Raw genomic sequence first — 20,623 nt, forward strand, 5'->3', positions numbered from 1 at the left:
TCCTGGAAGGTCAGTGCAAGCAGAGTCTGGTGAAGCTGGACAAATATTTGATAAGCAAGGAGGTAGTAAAGTGTCCAGGGCAGGCAGGAATGTGGCGTTGATCCTAAATTAAGATCAGCCACCATCTAAATAAAAAGTAAAATACGAAAATCTGTAGACACCGTGGTTGAAGTAAATACACAAATGCTGGAGAAACTCAGCTGGTCAAACAGTGTTGAAGTTTGGTCCTGCTGAGTTTCTCCAGCATTGTGTGTCTTCACCATCTAAGTGAAGGGTGGAGCCATTTCAAGGGGCTGGGTGGCCTACTCTGTTTCTAATTCATATGTTTCTCCCCAGTTAGATCCTGCCTCTTGGCTGATGCTTTCAAGAGACCTATTGAGGCAGGACAATAAGTATAGATTAAAAATACCAAACAAAATAAAAACCCAGGTCACAGGGTTACTTGAGTGTTTATAAAGGGCCTTGTAGTTCTCCAGCGAAAGAGAGACCATGTTTGTCGCCATCTCTGGAACTCAGAACCCAGCTTCAGAGCAGGCAGCGCATCCATGACTAGAAATAGTCAGCTCTTTATCAGGTCCACTTCTACTTAAGGATCCTGTCTGACCTGCTGAGTTCCTGCAGCATTCTGTGTCTGCTCAAGATACCAGCATCTGCAGCTTTTGTGCTTCCCAGCTTCAGAGCTTGGTATTCTCTGATGCACGTCTGAGGATGTGCTTGAGAATCCGGAGCAACAAACAATCTGCTGGAGGAACTCAGCGGGTTGAGCAGCGCCAGTGGGAGGAAAGGAATGGTCGCTAGTTTGAGACAGAATCCTTGACGTTGACGAAGGGTTCTGACCCATAACGCCACCCAGTTTTTTTCTCCCACTGATGCTGTTCCTCTATCAGGTTGTTTATTGCTGAAGAAGTGCTGCAATCTTTCACGGCTGGTATAGAGGTTAGCGCAACCCTTTTACAGCGCCAGCGATCAGGTCCAGGGTTTGAATCCTGCGCTATCTGTAAGGAGTTTGTATGTTCTCCCCGTGTTTGCATGGGTTTTCCCTGGGGGCTCCAGTTTCCTTTCACCATTCAAAACATACTGGGGGATGTAGGTCAATTGGGTGTAATTGGGCAGCATGGGCTTGTGGGCTGAAGTGGCCTGTTAGTGTGCTATATGTCTAAATTTTAAAAAATTTAGAAGAGGATAAAGGCTTCATCAGCCTTGCATAGCTCCCCATCTGAAGGTGGGCATGGTTTGTCTCCCATGTCGCAACACCAGCTGTATTCCAAAGGCTTTGGGTAATGAAAAGTGTCCTTTTCTCCTTCTGTAAGAATGACGGGTTTGATCCAGTGTAATGGTGCACTAGGAAAAGTCACATGGACCAAGCCTGAACTAAATTTAATAAGTGGCTTTATTAAGGTGCTTGGGCATAGAAATGTTACATGCAGCAGGCCCTTCGGCCCTCGTGTCTGTACAAAACACTACCCAAATTAAGCTAAATCTCTGTCATTTGCACATGATCCATATCCCTCTATTCCCAGCATATTCCTGTGTATCTCAAAGACATTTTAAAATGTTACAATTATATCTGCTTCCATGCTACTCCTGTCACTCTGCCTAAAAAAAACCCCTGCACTACTTCTTTAAACTCCTCACCTTAAATACATGTCCTGGAGTGTGTGAAAATTTTACTCTGGCACAAAGATTCGCTCTGTGTATCTTATCAAAGCCTCTGATATTTTAGAAACTTAAATTCTCCCATCAGACTCCAACTCTGCAGAGAAAACAACCCAAGATTTGATTCTTAAATTAGTTAACACTTCTTCACTGTGTACTCGACATTCTTTTATTCAGTTCAAGGTTGTACATCGGACTTGTATGTCTAAAGACAAATTCTCCCGTATATTTCCTGATCTAATTTCCTGATGTGACAGATGTAGCGACAGGGAAACAACCTTGATACACATGTTCTGGTCTTGTCGAGTTCTTGAACCTTTATGGAGGGAGATTTTTCATGTTTTGTCAATAATATTACTTGCTAATCTTGAACCTAATCCTTTAATGGCTTTGTTTGGAGTGTTAGATAATATTAACAAGCTATTTTCTTCATCTGATCGTCAAGTCCTACTATTTACAACTCTTATGGCTTAGATGGAAAAATCCTGTTCCACGCACTAGTTCTCAGTGGTTGTGTTATATCTTGCCTTAGTTTAGAAAAGATCAGGTATTCCGCATTGTACACGAACAATAATTTTCATAAAATTTGGAATCCTTTTATGGACTATTTTCATGCTCATTGAATCGTTTGTCTTGATCATTGAATGTATTTATTGATGAGTAATGTTTTATAGATTCAGAAGAACTACATACCTTTAATGTTATTTCAAAATATTCCAGGTTTTTTTTCGGTAGGGGATTAGAGTTCTTTTCTTTGGTTTCTTTTTTTTTGTCATTCCGACAACATTGTCTGGGGAAGGGGTATATTGTTATTGTTTTATTTTTGGAAAAGTATTTATATTCTTCGTATTTGGTAACCTTGTGTTCTCTATACAATGTGTGCTTGTTCTATAAAACTCAATAAAAAGATTGAAAGAGTAAACAACCCAAGTTTGTCCAACCTCTTCCCGTGGCACCTATAGGTAGACCTCTACTTATGATGGGGTTCGGTTCCGTGACTTGCTCGTAAGGTGAAATTATCAAAAGTTGGGGTCTACCTGTACAGGTAGTTTCCTGAGCCACTCTCGCCAGGAGGCTGACCCCAGCAGGAGCAGGGACGTCAGCCTCCTCAGATGGTGCCTGGTAACTAGAGACAGCTGCACAACTTCACAACCTATGTTGTGATTTGGAGCACATGCACAGATTGCTGTCGCTCTCTCTCCCTCTTCAATCTCTCCCTCCCTCCCCAGCGATGGTAACCTGCACATGCATTCCAAATCACCTTTTTTTAAAATGGCATTGGGTCTGACAAAGCACGTTTCCTTAAAGTCACAAGAGGAGCACCAAAATGATGACATTTGGTGGTGGGGGGTGGTGGCGGTGGGAAGCGATTTGATCAGAGAAGGAGAAAGGAAAGACAACCATGTTGACACAGGTCGACCCCGACTTACCTTTATTCAAAATGGATTCTGATTATCGTAACTTTGAAATATCATAAGTCGGGACATCATAAATCAGGGTCTATCCAGGCCTGCACCCTTTCCAATGCCTCCAAACCTTTCCTGGAATGGGTGACTAGGAATGCACACATCTGTTGGCTTGTCTTGTTGTGTGAGTGTTAATTGTAGGCTGTGTGTTTCACCAGGGAAGATGACACCATAGCCATTGGAGTGCCCCTAACCACAAGCTCAACCTACTACAGTACCTCTGCCCCAAAGGCTGAGTTATTGAATAAGCTGAAAGACATGCAGCAGCAAATGGAGGAGGAGGAGGACTCTGAAGATGAGCTGAACAATGACCTCACAGAGAAGAAGGTAATTTGTCCAAGTGAAGAGAGGCTGGAGAGGCTCAGCGGGTCAGGCAGTATTCGTGGGTAGATGTGATCAGTTAATGTTTCAGGTCAGGACTAAAATAGGAAAGGGCACTATCAAGGGGAGAATGTGACTATAGAATCTGGGGTTGGGCTACGTGGTGATAGGGTATTGGACAGAAGGTGGGAGAGACGGGTTGAGGGAGAAATTATTAGGAATGAAGGAGGATTGGAGAGAAACTAAGAACAGGAGTAGGTAGAGATGGAAACAGTAGAACCAGATCAAGGCAGACATCTAAATTAGGAGAATTGATGTTCCTGCTGTTGGGTTTAAGGCTGCATGAGAGAAAAGTGATGCAGTGTTCCTCAAGTTCATGTTTGGTCTCACTCTGGTAATGGATGAGGCTACTTTCAATCCTCCCTCTGGTCACATCAATTTCCCTCAGGTGCTCCGATTTCCTCCTTCGTCCTGAGGACATGTGGGCTGGTAAGTTTATTGGCCACTAGAAATGAGCTCTTGCTTGTGCTTTGGTGATAGGTCCTGGAGGTGTGTTGAAAATGTAGGGCAAATAAAAAATGGGACTAATATAAAGTTAGAGTAAATGCGTGTTTGATGCACACGATTAGGGAAGTGAGTTTGGGTAAGGATCTGGAAAAACTAGGCCTGTTTTCCTTGGAAGGATGTGAGGATCTTATTGAGGTCTATAAAATCATGAGGGGAAGTGATATGGTGAATAGTGATAGACCTTCCTAAAGCTGAAGAATCTTAACATGAGAGGGGCATAACCACAAGGCGAGGGGTGGAATTCAGCAGGGACAAAAGGGAACAGTAGTTCACTGAGTTAGTGGTGAGCATATGGAACAAGCTGCCAGACAAAGTGGTAGAGACATGTATATTAGCTTCCTATAAGAAACACTTGGATAGCTACATGTTCGGGAGGCGATTGGAGAGATATGGACCTAATGGAGGCAAGTTAATTCGGTGCAGGTTAAGAAGCAGAGATGATCCTGGACAGAATAGAGGCACAGAGTAGGAGTAAGGAAGTGGTGATAAAACCTGATAAAACACTGGGTTGGCCACATCTGGAGTATTGTGTCCAGCTTTGGGCCATATTTTAGAAAGGAAACTTTAGAGAAGCCTTGCCAAAGAGATCTATTAAAATCTGACAAGGGACTTTATGATTGGACTGGAGCAATTGGGGTTGTTCTCAGAGCTGTGGAGGTTGGAAGGGATTTGGAGAGAAGCATTAACGGTATGGACAGGATAGAGAGGAAAACTGCCCATTGAGGTGAGGTCACAAATGGGAGGCATAAAATGGAGGTAATGGCAAATGAACCAAGAGCGACAGGGAAAATATTTAGAACATAGACATTACAGTACAATACAGGCCTTTCTGCCCACAACATTGTGCTAACTTGTATATAACTACGAAAAAAACAAACCCTCCATATCTCATAAACCTCCATTTTTCTTTCATCCATGTACCCCTATTGTTCCAGCCACCACCACCACCCTTGGCAATGCATTCCAGGTACCCACAAGTCTCTGTATAAAAAAACTTATCCCTGATGTCTCCCCTAAACTTTCCTCCTTTCATTTTATACTAGATGTCCTCTGGCTTCTGCTACTCCTGCCCTGGGAAAAAGATGCTGACTGTCTACCTTCTCTATGGCTCTCATAATCTTGTAGACCTCTATTAAGTCACCTTTCATCCTCCTTCACTCCAAAGAGAAAAGCCCTAGCTCTGCTAACATTGCCTCAAAGACATATATTCCAATCCAGGCAACATCCTAGTAAATCTCTGCACCCTCTCCATAGCTTCCACATAAAGTAGTCCCTACTTTATGTCCCATCCTTCCTGCAATGAGGCGACCAGAACTGAAGAAAATATTCTAAGTGTAGTCTCACCAAAGATTTATAGAGCTGCAACATTACATTACAACACCTGAACTCAATCCCCCAACTAATGAAACCCAGCATTCCATAGACTTTCTTAACTATCCTATCAACCTGCACAGTAACCTTGAGAGATCAATGGATTCGGACCCCAAGGTCCCTTTGTTATTCCACACTGTTAAGTATCCTACATTTGTTCGGATTGAACTCCATCTGCCCAACTCTGCATCCTGTCTATATCTTGTTGTAATCTACAACAGCCTTCAACGCTATCCACAACACCTCCAACCTTTGTACCATCTGCAAATTTACTGACCCATCCCTCTACTCGTTCGTCCAGGTCATTTATAAAAATCACGAAGAGCAGGGGTCCTAGAACAGATCCCTGAGGAACTCGACTAGTCATTGACCTGCAGGTGGAATACTTTCTGTCCACTACTCTGTTTTTCACAGGCAAGCCAATTCTGGATCCACATAGCTAAGGTTCCATGGATCCCATGGCTCTTGACTTCTGAATAGAGGACCTTGTCAAATTCCTTACTAAAATATATATCCATCACATCTACCATCCTACGTTCATCAATTTCTTTTGTTACCGCCTCAAAAAACTCAATTAAGCACATGTGGCACAACCTTCCCCTCACCAAGTCATGCTGACTATCCCTGAGAAGATTACTTTGCTATGGTGAGTCCTACAACCCAGAAACTCAGGTTGTCTCACAGATCCAGCTTGTCCATTTTGAACAACATTCCTTCCTGATGTGAGCCAGATTTTAGATGGACTGAAATGTCCTCCTCCTATGTGGTAAGGAAGTATGCTGACAATCATACTCAGTGACCCAGTGGGATCAGCATGTGTTCATTAACCACCCAGAGTAGTGACTGCAGCTACTTATGCTAATTTTAATGGATTGTCCCCTGCACAGCTGGAGAAGAAAGTTAACCTTCACCACGTGAATATTAGATCACAGACTTTGGTGCCCATTGCTCATTGTGTGTTTACTGGTCGTAAATTCAATTAGCAACATCTGAATTCCCAACCTATCATGGTGGCTGTTGGTTAATCTCATCCTATGGTCCGCAGGTTTGTTACAGGTTGTCTGCAGCAAAGGCCAATATTATTGATACAGTCAACAAGTAATATGTAAAATAAGATTGTACATTTGTCTACAAAAAAAATCCCACAAAATTTTTCAAAAAAAAGTTTTCCACCAAAACAAAACAAAAACAAAAACATCCCATTGGTCATCTGAGAAATGGGCTCAAACTTGCAAGAACCTTTCCCTTCCCACTCTAGTGGTCCATGAGTTTGCTATAGGTGGTCCGAGGGAAGTCAACAGAGGTGGTCTGTGAATGGGAAAGGTTGAGGACCATGGGTTAATGTATTGGTTTAGCATGGGATGCCAAACTAACTTGAAAGGTGTTAGCCCATAGGACAAAGCAAGACTCCATGCATTGATGTTAGATGTCAAACTATTGATGGAATACCTTTTATCCCATAAACTCAAACATGGTCATTTGGGGTCTGTATATGAGTTCTGGTAGCACCAGAGTTTCTAACAACTTTTCTTGGTCCTGTCCTGGTCCCTGCAGCAGGAGCTTATTGACAGTATAAGCAAGAAGCTGCAGGTGCTGCGGGAAGCACGGGAGAGCCTGCAGGAAGACATCCAGGCCAACAATCTGCTGGGTGACGAGGTGGAGGACACGGTGAAGAAAGTGTGCAAGCCCAATGAACTGGACAAGTTCAGGATGTTCATCGGGGATCTAGACAAGGTGGTCAACCTGCTGTTGTCTCTTTCCGGTCGGCTGGCCAGGGTGGAAAATGCCCTCAACACCTTGGAGGAGAGCGCCTCCCCAGAAGAGAGGGTATGTGGCTTTGAGCAAATACCATGTAATGGGGGGCAGTGGCGGTGGTAAGTGGCTGACTAATCACTCAGGGGCCACATTCGCGATCTATTCTGTCCGTTTTGTAGGTGTTCTTCAAAGTTGGTTTAAAACACCCTGGATGAGGAGGGAGATCAAACTCTATGGGACTCTAATTCAGGGGGTTGGGCATGTTTTCTGATTCTTTAATGGACTTTTCATTAGTAAAGGATGAGCGTGTTTAGGCACAGCAGGTAGTGCTGCTGCCTCATAGCTGCAGCAGTGCTGATCTTGGAAACTGTCTGTGTGGAATCTGCACGTATTCCCTGTGACTGTGTGGGATCCCCCCAAGAACTCCAGCTTCTTCCTATGTAACCCAGCGATGTGCTGATGGGTTATTTAAGGCATTGTAAGTTACTCCCAGAGGAGGGAAGTGACAAAAACGCTCAAAGTTGGAGGCGATGGGTTTATGAGAGAGAGAGTGTTTCAGCGCTAGAATAAGACAAGAGCAGTTGCACTGATAGAGTTGCTCTGTTGGTAGCTGGAATGTACACCATGGGTCAAATGGCCTGCACCATAATGAGAATGTATGTAAATATAAGGGTGGCACAGCAAGAAGCTGGTGGAGTCGCTTGCAAGCTGCGACCCGGCTTCATCGTGCGGATCAGTGGGTTAATTGGCCATATAAATTCCAACTGCTTCCCCCATGTGTAGGTGAGTGGTAGCATCTGGTAGGAAATGATGGGGTTGTAAGCAAGATGAAAAACTGGATGAATGTAGTGTTAGTATTAGTGGTGGAATCAATGAGCTGAAGAGGATGGGTGAAAAACACATCTCCAAATTCAAGGACAGCTTCTTTTCTGATGGTATCAGTCTCTTAAATGGATCTCCGTTAGTACATGATGCCATGCACTGTTTAATTCCGCTTTTTAACCCACATTTTTGTTTTATTTTAACACTGTATTTTTATTCTTGCATCACCCACTCCACTGTACTATGTATAGATTCACTTTCCTGGACACAAAACAAAATTTGTCTAGTATCTGGGTACATGTGACAACAAACAATGCAACTTGCAGTTGTTTCCGTGCCATACTTTCGTGACTCCAGACAATGGGCAGAGATGAGCTTGTGCCAAATATTCAGAAAGGAGATTTACCTTGTGCTTCTTTTCCTCAGCGGACCCTCACTCAAAAGCAGAAGCTCCTGACAAGGCAGCACGAAGACGCAAAAGAGCTGAAGGAGCACCTGGACAGGAGGGAGCGGCTGGTGTTTGACATTCTCTCTGGCTACTTGACAGATGAGCTGCTCCAGGACTACGAGCATTTTGTGAAGATGAAATCGGCCCTCACCATTGAGCAGAGGGAGCTGGAGGACAAAATTAAGCTGGGAGAGGAGCAGCTGAAATGTCTGCTGGAGAGCCTACCCCTGGACTGCAAACCAAAGTAGAATCCAAAGCGTTAAACCCAAACCAGACATTGAGGTGCTATCAGTGTGTGCTCCCTCTTTCCTACCAGAGTGTGTGGTATAGCTGGATCTGTCCACCAGGGGAGCTGTGTGTTGGAGTAGTCACCTGAAAGATCCAGATTCAGAGTTGGAGCTTCAATGTCCAGCACAACATCCCCCAACAATGAACTTACGATGTTTATAAGCTTCTGGGTGTTTTTCACAAATTCTTAATGTTCTGTTTCCACCGTTCCCCCAAAGTTTGCTCAAATCTTGATCTGAAAAGTACACAAAGGACATCTTCATCATAAATGTCACCCAAGAATCTGAGACGTCACCCTGTATTCAAATTGGTACATGATGCTTCCTTGCTCAAATATTACACATTCATAAAATGATGTGATGACTGAAATTTTTTAAATGTTCACTAAATTAATTTATTGTAGCATAATTAAAATAAATTGGTGGTTACAGAAGCCAGCAGTTTTATTGTAGGGTCTGAACATTGGGACAGAGCAGTTTTGTGTTTCTTAGTTCACAGAGTCTCATGTTGGAACAACATGCTTCAGACAAGTACTCGCTGCTGAAGAAACTCAGTGGTTGAGCTGCATCTGTGGGAGAGAAAGAATGGTCCATGTTTTGAGCTGGGACCCGACACGGAAACATTTTAGTCCTGATAAAGCACTCGTCGACTATTTTTTTTCTTCCACTGATGCTGCTCAGCAAATTGTTTTTGGTTTCAGATTACATCCAGCGACTGCAGTCTCCTGTGTGTCTCCAGTTTGCAACAAGTCAGTGGTTTATTTTTGTCGACTGAACCAACTTTCGTGAACTCCATGTTTGGGCTTTAGACTACTTTTTAAATCCTGAAGATGTAAGCCCTGCCTTTGAAGAAACTGGATAACACATTAAGTCTCACAGTGGTTGAGCTTTCATCTCTAAACTGTGTTTGTTCTTGTTAAAGAGTGGAAGAATTAATCAACTGTGTAATCAGGAAACGATTGATAAGGACCTGCTGAGTTCCAGATGTTGAAGAGAAGGTTTTAATTTCAATGACTCAATTGAAGTCGCGGTTGGCGTAGTGGTTAGTGCAACACCTTTACAGTGCCAGCGATCGGGACCGGACTGGGGTTCAAGTCCCACCCTGTCTAAGGAGTTTGTATGTTCTCCCCGTGTCTGCGTGAGTTTTCTCCGGGGGCTCTAGTTTCCTACCACTGTAAAAAAAAAACACATCCCGGGGGTGGACTATAAATTTAAAAAGGTAAATTTATAATCAGGCAGGTGTTCTGCACATCTCTTTCAGAATTCAGAGCCAATAGGCAAAGTGGCTTAGGAAAACAGCCAGTTCTGAAATCTGTTGATTCTACATAATGAGACATTTTGTTTTCATGCTTGGTTTGAATGTAGGTACACTTGTGAAGAAGCGAAAGTGGGCTCAGCCAGAATTTTGAGGAAGATCCCTGTCGAGGTGATCTGATGGAAAGGAGAAGGGAGGTCTTTCATTTGCATGGAGCTTCTCACAATTATGGGACACCCCAATGTGTTTTGCTTGTGAAGAAGGACCTTGAAGTGTTTGGCAACAGCTTGGCACTAATGATGTCCCTGAAACGTCATTGGATTTTACTGGGGTTAGTTGGGTGCCATGGTATCCTTTGACCACTTGAGAGTTTAGAGAAAACAGAAAATGATCAACCAATTTTTGCACAAAATATTGGCACATGTGTGTATCAAATATGATGTTGATTGAGGTTAACACCTTTGCTCTTACACCAAATAGTGAAATGGAATCAATGACCAGTTCAAAGGGCAGGAGGAAAGATTAAATATTGGCCATCACATTGCCTTCTATTGTACAGGTGAGTGGTAGAATCTGGTGCTGGAGACTGAGGGCTTAATGGGAGTTGGGGGGGAGGGGGAGAATGAAATGGGGTTAGTGGAGAGTTGGTGTTAAATGGCTGCTTGAAGGTTGTCAGGACTTGTTTGGATGAAGGGTCTGTGCTATGATGCCATGTAGGATTCAAAAATAACCCAACAGCACAACCATGTGGTGACAGTAAAATCTGCAACATGTAGGTCATTCACTGGGCAGTAAGTATCCTTCTCCCTCCTCCCCAAGGTAGACACTGGAAGTTGCCATTGCTCAGCCACAGAGGCAACTTCACAAATTAATTGGAAGTAAAACATTGAACATATGATAGATCAAGTAAAAATTTATTGCGATGTGGAGAAAACTCTTTATTAACAATTGGTATCACTTCAACAAAGTAATCACCTTCATTGTTATTTAGGATTATGGTGGTAAAATGGGATTAGAGGGAGGAGATATTGCCTTTATTAGGAAATGAGATGGGGTCAGCCCACCAGTGTTTTCACTGATCACTGGGATGGAATAGTACCATCATGTCTGCAGTCAGAATATCTCCCTCCTCCTTTGTGCCAGTTACCCATCAGATTATGAGAAGCGTATTGCCATTGCAACACATTGAAGAGGGTCTACTGGGAACATGAATCTTTTTGCAGCATTGCTTTCAGAAACTACAGTAGAGCCAGAGTGCCAGGTTTGCAAATTCTGCCTGTGACCACATGAGTTTCCTGGTTTTCTCGCTGCCAAAGACATGCGGGTTGGTAGGTCAAATGGCTGCCCTTGTGCATAGGTGAGTGGCGGGGCATAGGGGTGGGAGGGTGGGGATGGGGTGGATGATAATGAGAAAATACAAACATGGGATTAATGTGCTGATGGTTAGCAGAGACTCGATGGGCCAAATGTCCACTTTCTGAGCTGCATCACCACAAGAAACAAACAAATGCTATTGTCACACCTACTTCAGGAGAGAGGGAACCTGGTTTCAAACAGGTAGTGAAACTTGTTAAAATCACCCAGTAATACTGCTTTATTATTCCTACAGCTATCTGCAATTTCCCTGCCCATCTGATCTTCTAATTCCCATTAATACAGCCCCGTCAGTGATAATTTCCTTCTTGTTTTTAAATTCTACCCAAGTTTCTTCACTGGACAACCCCCAAGAATATCCTATCTTGCAGGACACTTGCCCCATCATCACACTCCAGTACCAAGGAATGTGAGTCACAAATGTTGACAGATTTAGCATCACAGGTTGGGGAGTTCTACCCAAATAATGCTAATTCAGGGGAATTAAACTAATATGGTGGCTCGAAGGATTGATGGCCTTTTGTGCCCTAATAATTAAGTAAATGCAAGGTATTAATTCAATATGAATTGGAGCAGGAGTCCCGAATCTGCTCAGCCATTACTAAGATGATGGTTGATCTGTTTGTTACTTCAGCTCCACAGATTGTCTACCTCTGGTAGCCTTACATCTTTTGCTTGTCAAGGATTTTCTACCCCAACCTTAAGGATAGTCAAAGACTTTGTTTCCACTGCCCTCTGAGGAAGCAAGTTCCAAAAACTCTTGACACGATGAGAGAAAATGTTCACCATAATCCATGTCTGCATTAGATGTCTCTTGTATTTAAACAGTGATGTCTGGTAAATGACGATATCCTCTCCACATCTGTAGTTGTCTGAAGGTGGCAACTCGTGAAGAAGGCAAACACCAACCTGTCTCCACTGCTCCGTGAAGACTGTGGTCATAGGAACAGCTTGCTGGGTATCTTGCACTGAGTGACCCAATGACTGCATGTGTAAGGCAAGGATCAGGAGTGTAATGTGGAAAACATCCTGCGTGCCCTTCTGTGCAGTGCCAACAAGAGCTTGTCTCAGTTAAGGGTCCAGACCCGAACTGATGACTGTCCATTTCTCTGCATTGACCTGCTGAGTCCCTGCAGCCTCTCACTGCTTGATGCACACCCCATTCACCTCCCTGAATACTTGTTCCCTCCTCTGCTGACACAGCACAGCTACAGTGGGCAGCCCATTTTCTCTTCAACAAGTAAGGTGCTGAGAAGGCCATTACCAAAAGCTTGTAGTGGTTTAAGAAAGCTGCTCCTTGAGGGGCAGTAAGAGGCAGTGTTAACCGAGGCAGTAGTAGCCTTGCCAGTGACTCTCACACCTTGCGCATACTTTGGCATTCAATAACATCAAACATCGACCTCACATCCTGTGTTGCCCCAACTGTGCCCAAAAGCCCAACATGATCAAAATTACAACATAATGGAAATGAGTTGTCACGATTGTGGGCCATGGGTGTAGTGTGTCTGTAGCTAGTTTTATGCTCAGGCTCCACATTACCTTTTCTGTTTCATCAGTTTTGCAAAACGGACCACTTGAGAACATGGGAAATGGGTTGTTCTTAAACTTGCCTACCCTCAAAAGAGCTCGCAGAGCTATCTGGGTGTCAACCTGGGACAACATCAGCCCTCCCTTTTATTACCATGAAGATGATGTCACAGTTAAAAACCATGGTAACCCAGAAGCAAATTGCTTCACCACTAGCTGAGGTGCAGATGTTGAAAACTACCTGAAGAGGAAGGAGCAGTTTAGTTCCAAGCTCAGCCACCACCTTGAAAACTGAAAACCTTTGCTGGTAAAAGTTCGATCAGTTAGAGAGCTGGGGTGAGATTAAAGCAGTATGAGAACAAGATATTGGAACAAGAGGGAGTTTACTGCTACAGACGTGGCATCTGAGGATTTAAAGAGGTGGGAGGGTGGCAGGTTTTGCTGGTTTTACTCCCCTGGAAAGGTCTGAGGGCAATGGAGGAAAGATCAAAAAAGGCTGTGGTTAAAATTCACAGTTGGGAGCTTTAAATAAAATTAATAAAACTAAATAGCCAATTTATGGGTGACCATTCACAAGTGAAAAAAAGGTGTAATTCAATAAATAGAGCTGGGTTGCAGGAAGCTCCTCACTAGTCACAGGACAAGTAGTATTGGCAGTTTGGAAATTTCAGTTTAGCGTTGAACTGAGGGAGCAAGGTAGTAATGAGTGGTTGTTTCCTACTGGGTTGGCACACCCATCCAGACCAATTCCCCTCTTCTCTCAGCAGGGAACCTGATGGCAAATTTAAGAAATAATTACTTTTTTTCTTCTCTCCAAGGGTTGTGAATATATGAAATATCTTATCCCAGAGTTCAGGATGCTGTATCATTAATTATACTCAAGTTAGAGAGTTATATTTGTGGACTATTAGGAGATGAAGGCCGATGGGAAACCCACAGGAAAAAGGAGTCACAAGAGACTACAGTTGCTGGAATCTAGCGTGAAAAACAAACTGATAGAGGAAGTCATCAAGCGCCTTCATCAAGACAGGATAAGTCGACAATTCCCTTTTGCCCCAAAAAGACAGGAACAGGCTTGTGGGGAAGACATGGCTAACTCCTGCTTCTCATTCTGATGTCATGCTTTTGTTGACCCAGTGAGCCTGGAACATCGATAAGAAGAATAAGGTCAGGCAGAGTCAATGGTCAGATCGAGCTGGTTCCGACTCCACTGATGAGCCCTGAAATGATGAGTGAAGGCCAGAAATGTTTGACTGTTTTTCTTAATTTTAATTTTTTAATTATTTACCCTTAATTAATTTAAATACATTGTTTATTTCTTTATTTTTCAATATTTTTATTAACATTGAAATTTCACATCCTAAAATACAGAGTATATATGGATGTATGTAAAATTCAAAAAGATACATTTCACTTAAATCATATCCTTTCATCTAAGGTACTCCATATTTTAATCAAACAGATTATATTGTATTGATATTTTATTAATACATTGTTTATTTCATGGGTTTAGAGAAGTATACATCATGGAAGCAGGCCATTCAGCCCATTGTGTCCATACTGACCCATGGGCACCAACATTAGCCCAGCTCTTGATCCATGGCCTGCTATGTCTAGTTGTTTTAACTTTTCTATTTTAAATGATTTTATTATTGGATTTTAGATGTTTTGATCATGGACACAAGAAGCAGCTCAAAGGACTTTGACAGTGGTGGGCTGCCATGGACCATTGGTGTGTTGCAGAGTGGGGTTTCAGGTTATACTACCAGAAGATTACTGCCTCCCAAATCCTCCTGGTCTTGAGGGAATCTCTCGTGCACCAGGGAAAGGGCAGTGCATCTCTAGAGTGGCAGGGGATCGAATCCCACAGTTTCTAGCAAGATGTAAAGGGAGCAGAGCTTCATAATGTTTTCTGTAGATATTTGGTGTTGTAAATAAGAGTGGAGAAAGGATAATGGTAGATGTAGAGTACCTGGGTCCACACAATTCAGGACATTGTTCCCCAAGGAACTGAATCATCATCATCTCTCTCGAATATTCGCAAGATTGATGATGAGAATCCTGAAAACAAATAACTTTAATCCTCTGTGAGTTACATTTTCCACAAATTCATCAACAGGCTCTTCTCACTGACCCCCCAAGTAAGCTGATAGTGCTGTGTAAGGCCGTTCTTTGCATTTTGAAGGACGAAGGTGATCCTTTTTTCAACTGCATCACTGATGTGCATGTGTCGCACTCTTTCTGGTTATGTACTGAGGCTTGCGCACACCAGCTTCCTCATTTGCTCTGGAATGATCATCCATGCTATAGTCCCATCTGGTTCTCTTGGCATGTTGGCATTGACTGTTGGTTTCTGATGAGAGCCATCTGGTTGTTAGGTAAGTCAACCCCTCCAAATTGTCCACAGTCCTTCAAATTCCAGGAGTTCCCACTTCAACATACAACACAGTTGATATAATGGTTAGCATAACACCTTTACAGTGCCAGCAATCTGGACCAAACCTGTGTTTGAATCCCATGCTGTCTGTAAGGAGTTTGAACATTCTCCCCGTGTCTGCATGGGTTTACTCCAGGGGCTCTGGTTTCCTCCCACTGTTCAAAATGTACCGTGGTATAGGTTAATGGGGAGTAAATTGGACGGCATGGACTTGTCGGGCTGAATTGGCCTGTTAACAGTGCTGAATGTCTAAATTTTTTTTAAATTTAAAAATTAAAAAATAATCTTCGTAACATAGCAGTGAAAATAGTTTTTTCCGCAAGTGTGCTCTTTACAGATAATTTTTTTGTTGTAACCTATGTGAGGATTAGAAGGATAATCTCACAGTTCCTCCTCAAGTTTCAGCATTGCTTACAACATGAGATATTTTAAGCAGTATTTCTGAGACACAGCTCTTGGTTGGCCGATAGTGTATCCATTCTAAGAATGTTTTAAACAAAATAAGTGACATTTTTTATGAGATTTAGGTTCAAGAATTCCCACGCTTCTGGAGGATTCATGTATCACAGAATAATAGAAAGCACTTAAGAAGAATTTAAATATTCATAATATGTATGGGCAACACCACCAGTACACTTCCTCTATATTCTATATTCATTATTTTTCCTTGCAACAGCAAATCCCTTACAATGTGTCAATGGCACTTGACTCCTTGAAGAAATTCAAAAAAAATGGCCAACTGTGCCGTATGTTGAAGTGGGAATTCATGGAATTTGAAGGACCGCAGGCAATTTGGAGGGGAACTGGATTTATAACCCATGCCGAGGTTGACTTACCTAAGGACCACATGGCTTACATAAAAAAACAACGGTCAAGGCCAACGTGCCAAAAAAACCAGATGGGAATAATGGTCTCCCATTAGCACAAGAAGATGGCTTGCACTGTTAACTATTTTTCTCTTTATACCTTGCACTTTTATCTTGTGTGACACTATCCCCCCCCCCCCCCACATCTTATTATAACACTTTTTTTATTGAAGTGAAACATAAAGGTCTGCAGATGCTGTGATTGTAGTGAAAACACAGAAATGCTGGAGGAACTCTGCCAGTTTCACAGCGTCAATAGGAGGTAAAGATATATTACCAATGTTTTGGGCTTGATTCAGACACCTGCCTGCTTTTTATTCACACCTTGAAGAAAATGAAGAAGAAAAAAATACACATCAAGTGTTTGTGAGACCTGTTGGACAGGACCCTGTTCCCTAGTGCTCTTGATTCTGGTCACCCCTTGGAGCACATCCATTAATTCGTTCCTTGTGCCAGGTCAGAACTTTGAACACATTCCAAAAGGTTGCTCATCTGACACTCCACACACTTACCATGCTAATTGGGAGCCGGGAAACCACATTCCTGCCCTCCACAATGAGAAGGCAAGGCAATGAATGCTCTGCCAATGTTCTCCCAGTGCTGACTGACCCCAGGATGATGCAGGAGTTGGAGTGCCTCCTCTCCAGGGTAATTGAGAGAGTTGGTGACTCTATTGCAGGGGAGCACTGCCTTCAGATGGAGCTTGTATGTATGGGCAGAAGGCAGCTTGGCCTGTGAGAGGTGGTGAGTAAAGGGCCAATGGGGTTCCAGTTTTGGAGCCAAGTGGTGGCAGGAGTGAAGGAAGATTGTGCCTGGCCACTAACAGAGTGGCTTCCCAAGTGTGAGTACTGGCAGGTTGACCATCTGACTGAGGAATGACTTACTGGATCTCCAGGACTGTCAGCATAGGTTATCCCTCGATGCTGAAAAGTGCCTTGGAAATATAGCAGGGGGTCTCCGATCAAGCCAAGGATTTTATGATCAATGCCACTTGCCCACGGTCAGTGAGGGAGGCTGAGGGCCTTTGCTCAGTTCAGTCCCTCCACACTAGTATCCAGGAATTAAACTGCAGACCTACTCTATCCTCTCAATCACTCCTCTTGCAGGTTTCAGGCAACTGATTTGGATGGCGTCCTTTGACACAAACGGTGGTGCAGTGAAACTCCGCGAACAGCAGCAGTCACAGGACACAGGAGCTGGTTCTTTTGCTGGCTCCCATTTTGGAGATAAAACATCACTGGCAAGGCCAACATTCATTGTTCAACCCTTATTACCCCTGTGAATGTGATGGGGAGCTGTCCCCTTAACTGCTGGTGAAGACATTATTGGGTCAGGGGTTCTGGAACATTCAGCAATGAAGGGACGGTGATTCATATCCTTCAGGATTAATGGGTGGCTCCTTAGAACAGAGATGTGGAGGAATTTTTTCAGTCAAAGGATGGTAAATCTGTGGAATTTGTTGCCACAGGCAGTTGTGGAGGACAGGTCATTGGGTTCTTGATTAGCCAGGGTAATGGGGAGAAGGCGTGGCAGTGGGGCTGAGTGAGAAAATGGATCAGCTCATGATTAAATGGTGAGGCAAGCATGATGGGCTGACTAGCCTATTACTGCTCCTAGGTCTTGTATCTACAAATCAGGGGGGTGCACAACTTGGAGGGGAATGTTCAGTCAATGGTATTCCCATGGCTTTCTCTCCTTTATGTTGGAGGTGATATTTAGTCCATCTGTGTACTACTTCTCCCCAGATGAGTCAGAGCAATTCATTTTGTCAATGGTAGATGGTGCACCCATGGCATAGAGAATGCAAGTTTAGGGTGATTGACGGGTGCCAATCAAATGGACTGCTCTGTCCCAGAAGATCCCAAACACCTTAAACGTTCAGGAGTTTTCCATCACCGGCCTGACCTGAGTCTGCTCTGACTAAGCATGTGTTAAATGTCTTCATCATCTCCTCGTGTGACTGTGCAACTCCATCTCAGCATGCGACTGTGGCACAGCAAGGAGTCCTTGATGGAAGTCCATGTCAGGCTTCCCGACCGGCTTATCCCTTCCTCCCCCCTTCCCCCAACCCAGGATGCCTGGTTGCCTTTCACCAAGGACTTTGCTGTCCCATGGAGATCTTATGACCTCCTCAGTTCAATGGTCCCTTCCCAACCTCTCTATGTCCCCTGCCGAAGCTTGGAGCTGTACCTCCATCCACCAGCCATTTGCTCTGGGCTTCTACAGGATGCGAGGGATGGGGGGAAGGGGGATCCTTTAATTGCCACCAGCTTGTTGTCTGGGCTTCATTAATAAAGCCTTGTGTTTGGTGGGCAAAATTTATTTGCAGTGTTACTGGGCAACCCAGAGCTTAGCCTTCAGATAGGAAATGCCTGCCTCCTGGACAGCAGCGACCGGCAGCTCCTCACTGTCCATCACTGGGCTTACTTGGGTAACTGGCCTGATCTTGACCCCAGGGGTCATGGGTCAAGATTCCCGTGGTGCCCCTGGCAACTGATGAACTTTGTGCTGGATGTGGTGGGCTGGATTGGAACTGCCACGGTAATGGGGTTGCTTCAGTGGAGAGTGTGGCAAGTGAAGCCTGCAGAGGTCAGCTCAGCCATGGCCTGGGTTGGCATCTGGAGGGCCTGTTACCATGGTGATGGGCCTGGGCCCATGCTGCTCCGGGTGATGTCCTGCCAGGCAATCGAGGCCGATGAAGCCTTTGTGCCTTGAGAGGTATTTGCTGCCTTGGGGCTAATAGTGACAGCAGTGTTTGCTAGAGCTCTGGGGAAGGCAGCCATTCTCTGTGGCCTGTGGAGTGTCCATGTTGGGGGTGGCAGGGATGGCTCTTGGGGCTGGGGGATGCTTCCATCTGCTGGCCAGCATCTGCACCACCATTGCCGCTGGTTGGAACCTCAGTGCTGTGACCAGCAACCAGACCATTGCATTCCTGGCCTGGTTCCGCCTGCCCCATTCACTGCAGGAACTGGAGGTGGGAGCCGCCGTCTACATGGCAATCTTTTCATCCAGACTTCTCCTCCTCACTGCTCTGCTGCCGTTAAGTTACAAGAATCCTCTGTTCCCCTTCAACGCCAGGGCCACCCTTCTTTCCTGGGCCTTTCCGATGCTCCAGCCTTGTCTCTTGCGCCACCAATCAATCAGACAATGGTTTTCAGGCAAAGAGTTTCTCAGACTACTACTCCCTGTCCAGCTGTGGAGTGGATAACCATTGTAATCATTCCTGAGGAATACTGAGGTGGTTTGGAAAAGTCGAACATAGAGCAGCAACACTTTGCAGATCTGGGAGTGAGAACATCTGTCCTGTCTGCAGCCACAAGGTATTAACATTGACCTCCAGTTTCCATCATCCCTGTGTCCTCCAGCTCCTCACCCCCTTCCCTTACCTCTCCATGCAGAGAGCTACCACCTCTCTCACTCTTTTCTACCCTCCCACCTGTATTCACCTATGACTTCTTACCTGTTAGCCTGTCCTCCTTCCGACCACATCCTCCTCTCCCCTTATTTAGGGGCCTGCCCATTTTTGCTTATACTTGATGAAGGAACCAGGCTCCAAACGTTGAATACCCTTCACTTCCTATGGATGTTGCGTGACCTGCTGAGTTTCTCCAGCACTTATGTGTGTTGAACCATAACTTCAACACTGTTCCTGTCTAGATTTTAACCCATTTTATTCTGGGTTGAAAATGTGCTGGATAATGTGCTTGATAAACTGTTGCTACTTTTTTCTTTCTGACAAGAGTTCTTTAAAATTAAGAAGGTGTTTTGAAGGGGTGAGGGGAGGGAAAGATGTTTCCAATTGAGTGGGAGAGAAGGAAAGAGAAAACAGAAGAGCCAAGAATCAGGTTGTCACTAGTAAGGCAGGCAAGGAGTCCCATCAGAAACATCAGAGGTAACATTGGGGGGGAAGTGGGGGTGGTCACCATGTTGTGGAGAAGCTGGAGAAACATTTGTGGGGTGGGGGGGGGGGGAAAGGACAGGGCTGGGGAAATAAAAATGAGAAGCCAGGCTGCATCTGAGGAGAGAATAAGTCTATAGCATAGCATTATTCAACTGATCAGCATAACACAATGGCAAACAAAGCAAGTTTACTCACATTTTACAGAAGAAAATGAAAATTATTTTTAAAATGTTTCTTTTACTGAGCTTGCTTTTCAGCTATAAAGATATTTCAGCTGGTTATTTAATTGAGCAGGCAGTTTGGAGGTGGGAGTCATGTGATGGAACCACCTGGGATATGACTAATGTGGTGTACACACTTCAGAAACCAATCCAGTCAAGTGGGCAGGCAGTTCATTTCCTGTTCTGTGCTGACATTGTTCCACTCTTAGCCACTAGAGGAAGCCCCAGAGCAGGTTCCTGGTACATTCGCATCCATGGCAAGGATTACAAACCACACCAATTTTGTCGTGGGGTCGATCCAACTGAGAGGCTAATGTTTTCCTTGGATGCCTCAGGTTCCTGAAAATAT

At 44.2% G+C, this 20,623-nt stretch overlaps 2 protein-coding genes and 2 long non-coding RNA genes across 8 annotated transcripts in view; 3 read left to right on the forward strand and 1 right to left on the reverse strand.

Moving 5' to 3' along the window:
• The window catches only part of shroom2a (shroom family member 2a), a 182,264-nt gene extending 173,137 nt beyond the window's left edge, over positions 1 to 9,127 (forward strand). For all 5 annotated transcript variants that reach the window (XM_069889737.1, XM_069889738.1, XM_069889740.1 and 2 more), the window contains 3 exons: positions 3,281 to 3,449; positions 6,936 to 7,208; positions 8,385 to 9,127. In XM_069889737.1, the coding sequence (XP_069745838.1) occupies positions 3,281 to 3,449; positions 6,936 to 7,208; positions 8,385 to 8,654 (712 nt within the window). In that variant the 3' untranslated portion in view covers positions 8,655 to 9,127. The remainder of the gene's footprint in view (positions 1 to 3,280; positions 3,450 to 6,935; positions 7,209 to 8,384) is intronic.
• Positions 1,819 to 12,982, reverse strand: LOC138738809 (uncharacterized). The gene is made up of 3 exons (XR_011341779.1): positions 12,862 to 12,982; positions 8,365 to 8,929; positions 1,819 to 1,972 (listed from the first exon to the last, which is right to left on the reverse strand). It is a non-coding gene; the product is annotated as an uncharacterized lncRNA (long non-coding RNA).
• Positions 11,358 to 14,172, forward strand: LOC138738807 (uncharacterized). The gene is made up of 2 exons (XR_011341777.1): positions 11,358 to 13,156; positions 13,668 to 14,172. It is a non-coding gene; the product is annotated as an uncharacterized lncRNA (long non-coding RNA).
• A 1,064-nt stretch (positions 14,173 to 15,236) lies between these two features.
• Positions 15,237 to 20,066, forward strand: LOC138739994 (claudin-34-like). The gene is made up of 2 exons (XM_069892445.1): positions 15,237 to 18,858; positions 18,902 to 20,066. The coding sequence occupies exons 1-2, from the start codon at positions 18,649 to 18,651 to the stop codon at positions 19,358 to 19,360; spliced, it is 669 nt and encodes a 222-aa protein (XP_069748546.1). The 5' UTR covers positions 15,237 to 18,648; the 3' UTR covers positions 19,361 to 20,066.
• The last annotated feature ends 557 nt before the right edge of the window (positions 20,067 to 20,623 follow it).

The sequence above is a fragment of the Narcine bancroftii genome, chromosome 7 (genome assembly GCF_036971445.1).
Source record: "Narcine bancroftii isolate sNarBan1 chromosome 7, sNarBan1.hap1, whole genome shotgun sequence".
Classification (NCBI taxonomy): domain Eukaryota; kingdom Metazoa; phylum Chordata; class Chondrichthyes; order Torpediniformes; family Narcinidae; genus Narcine; species Narcine bancroftii.

Coding starts and splice junctions, on each gene's coding strand:
- LOC138739994 (XM_069892445.1), top strand. CDS start 18,649: ATGAACTTTGTGCTGGATGTGGTGGGCTGGATTGGAACTGCCACGGTA. Junction 18,859..18,901: donor TCGAGGCCGATGAAGCCTTT/GTGCCTTGAGAG, acceptor TAATAGTGACAG/CAGTGTTTGCTAGAGCTCTG.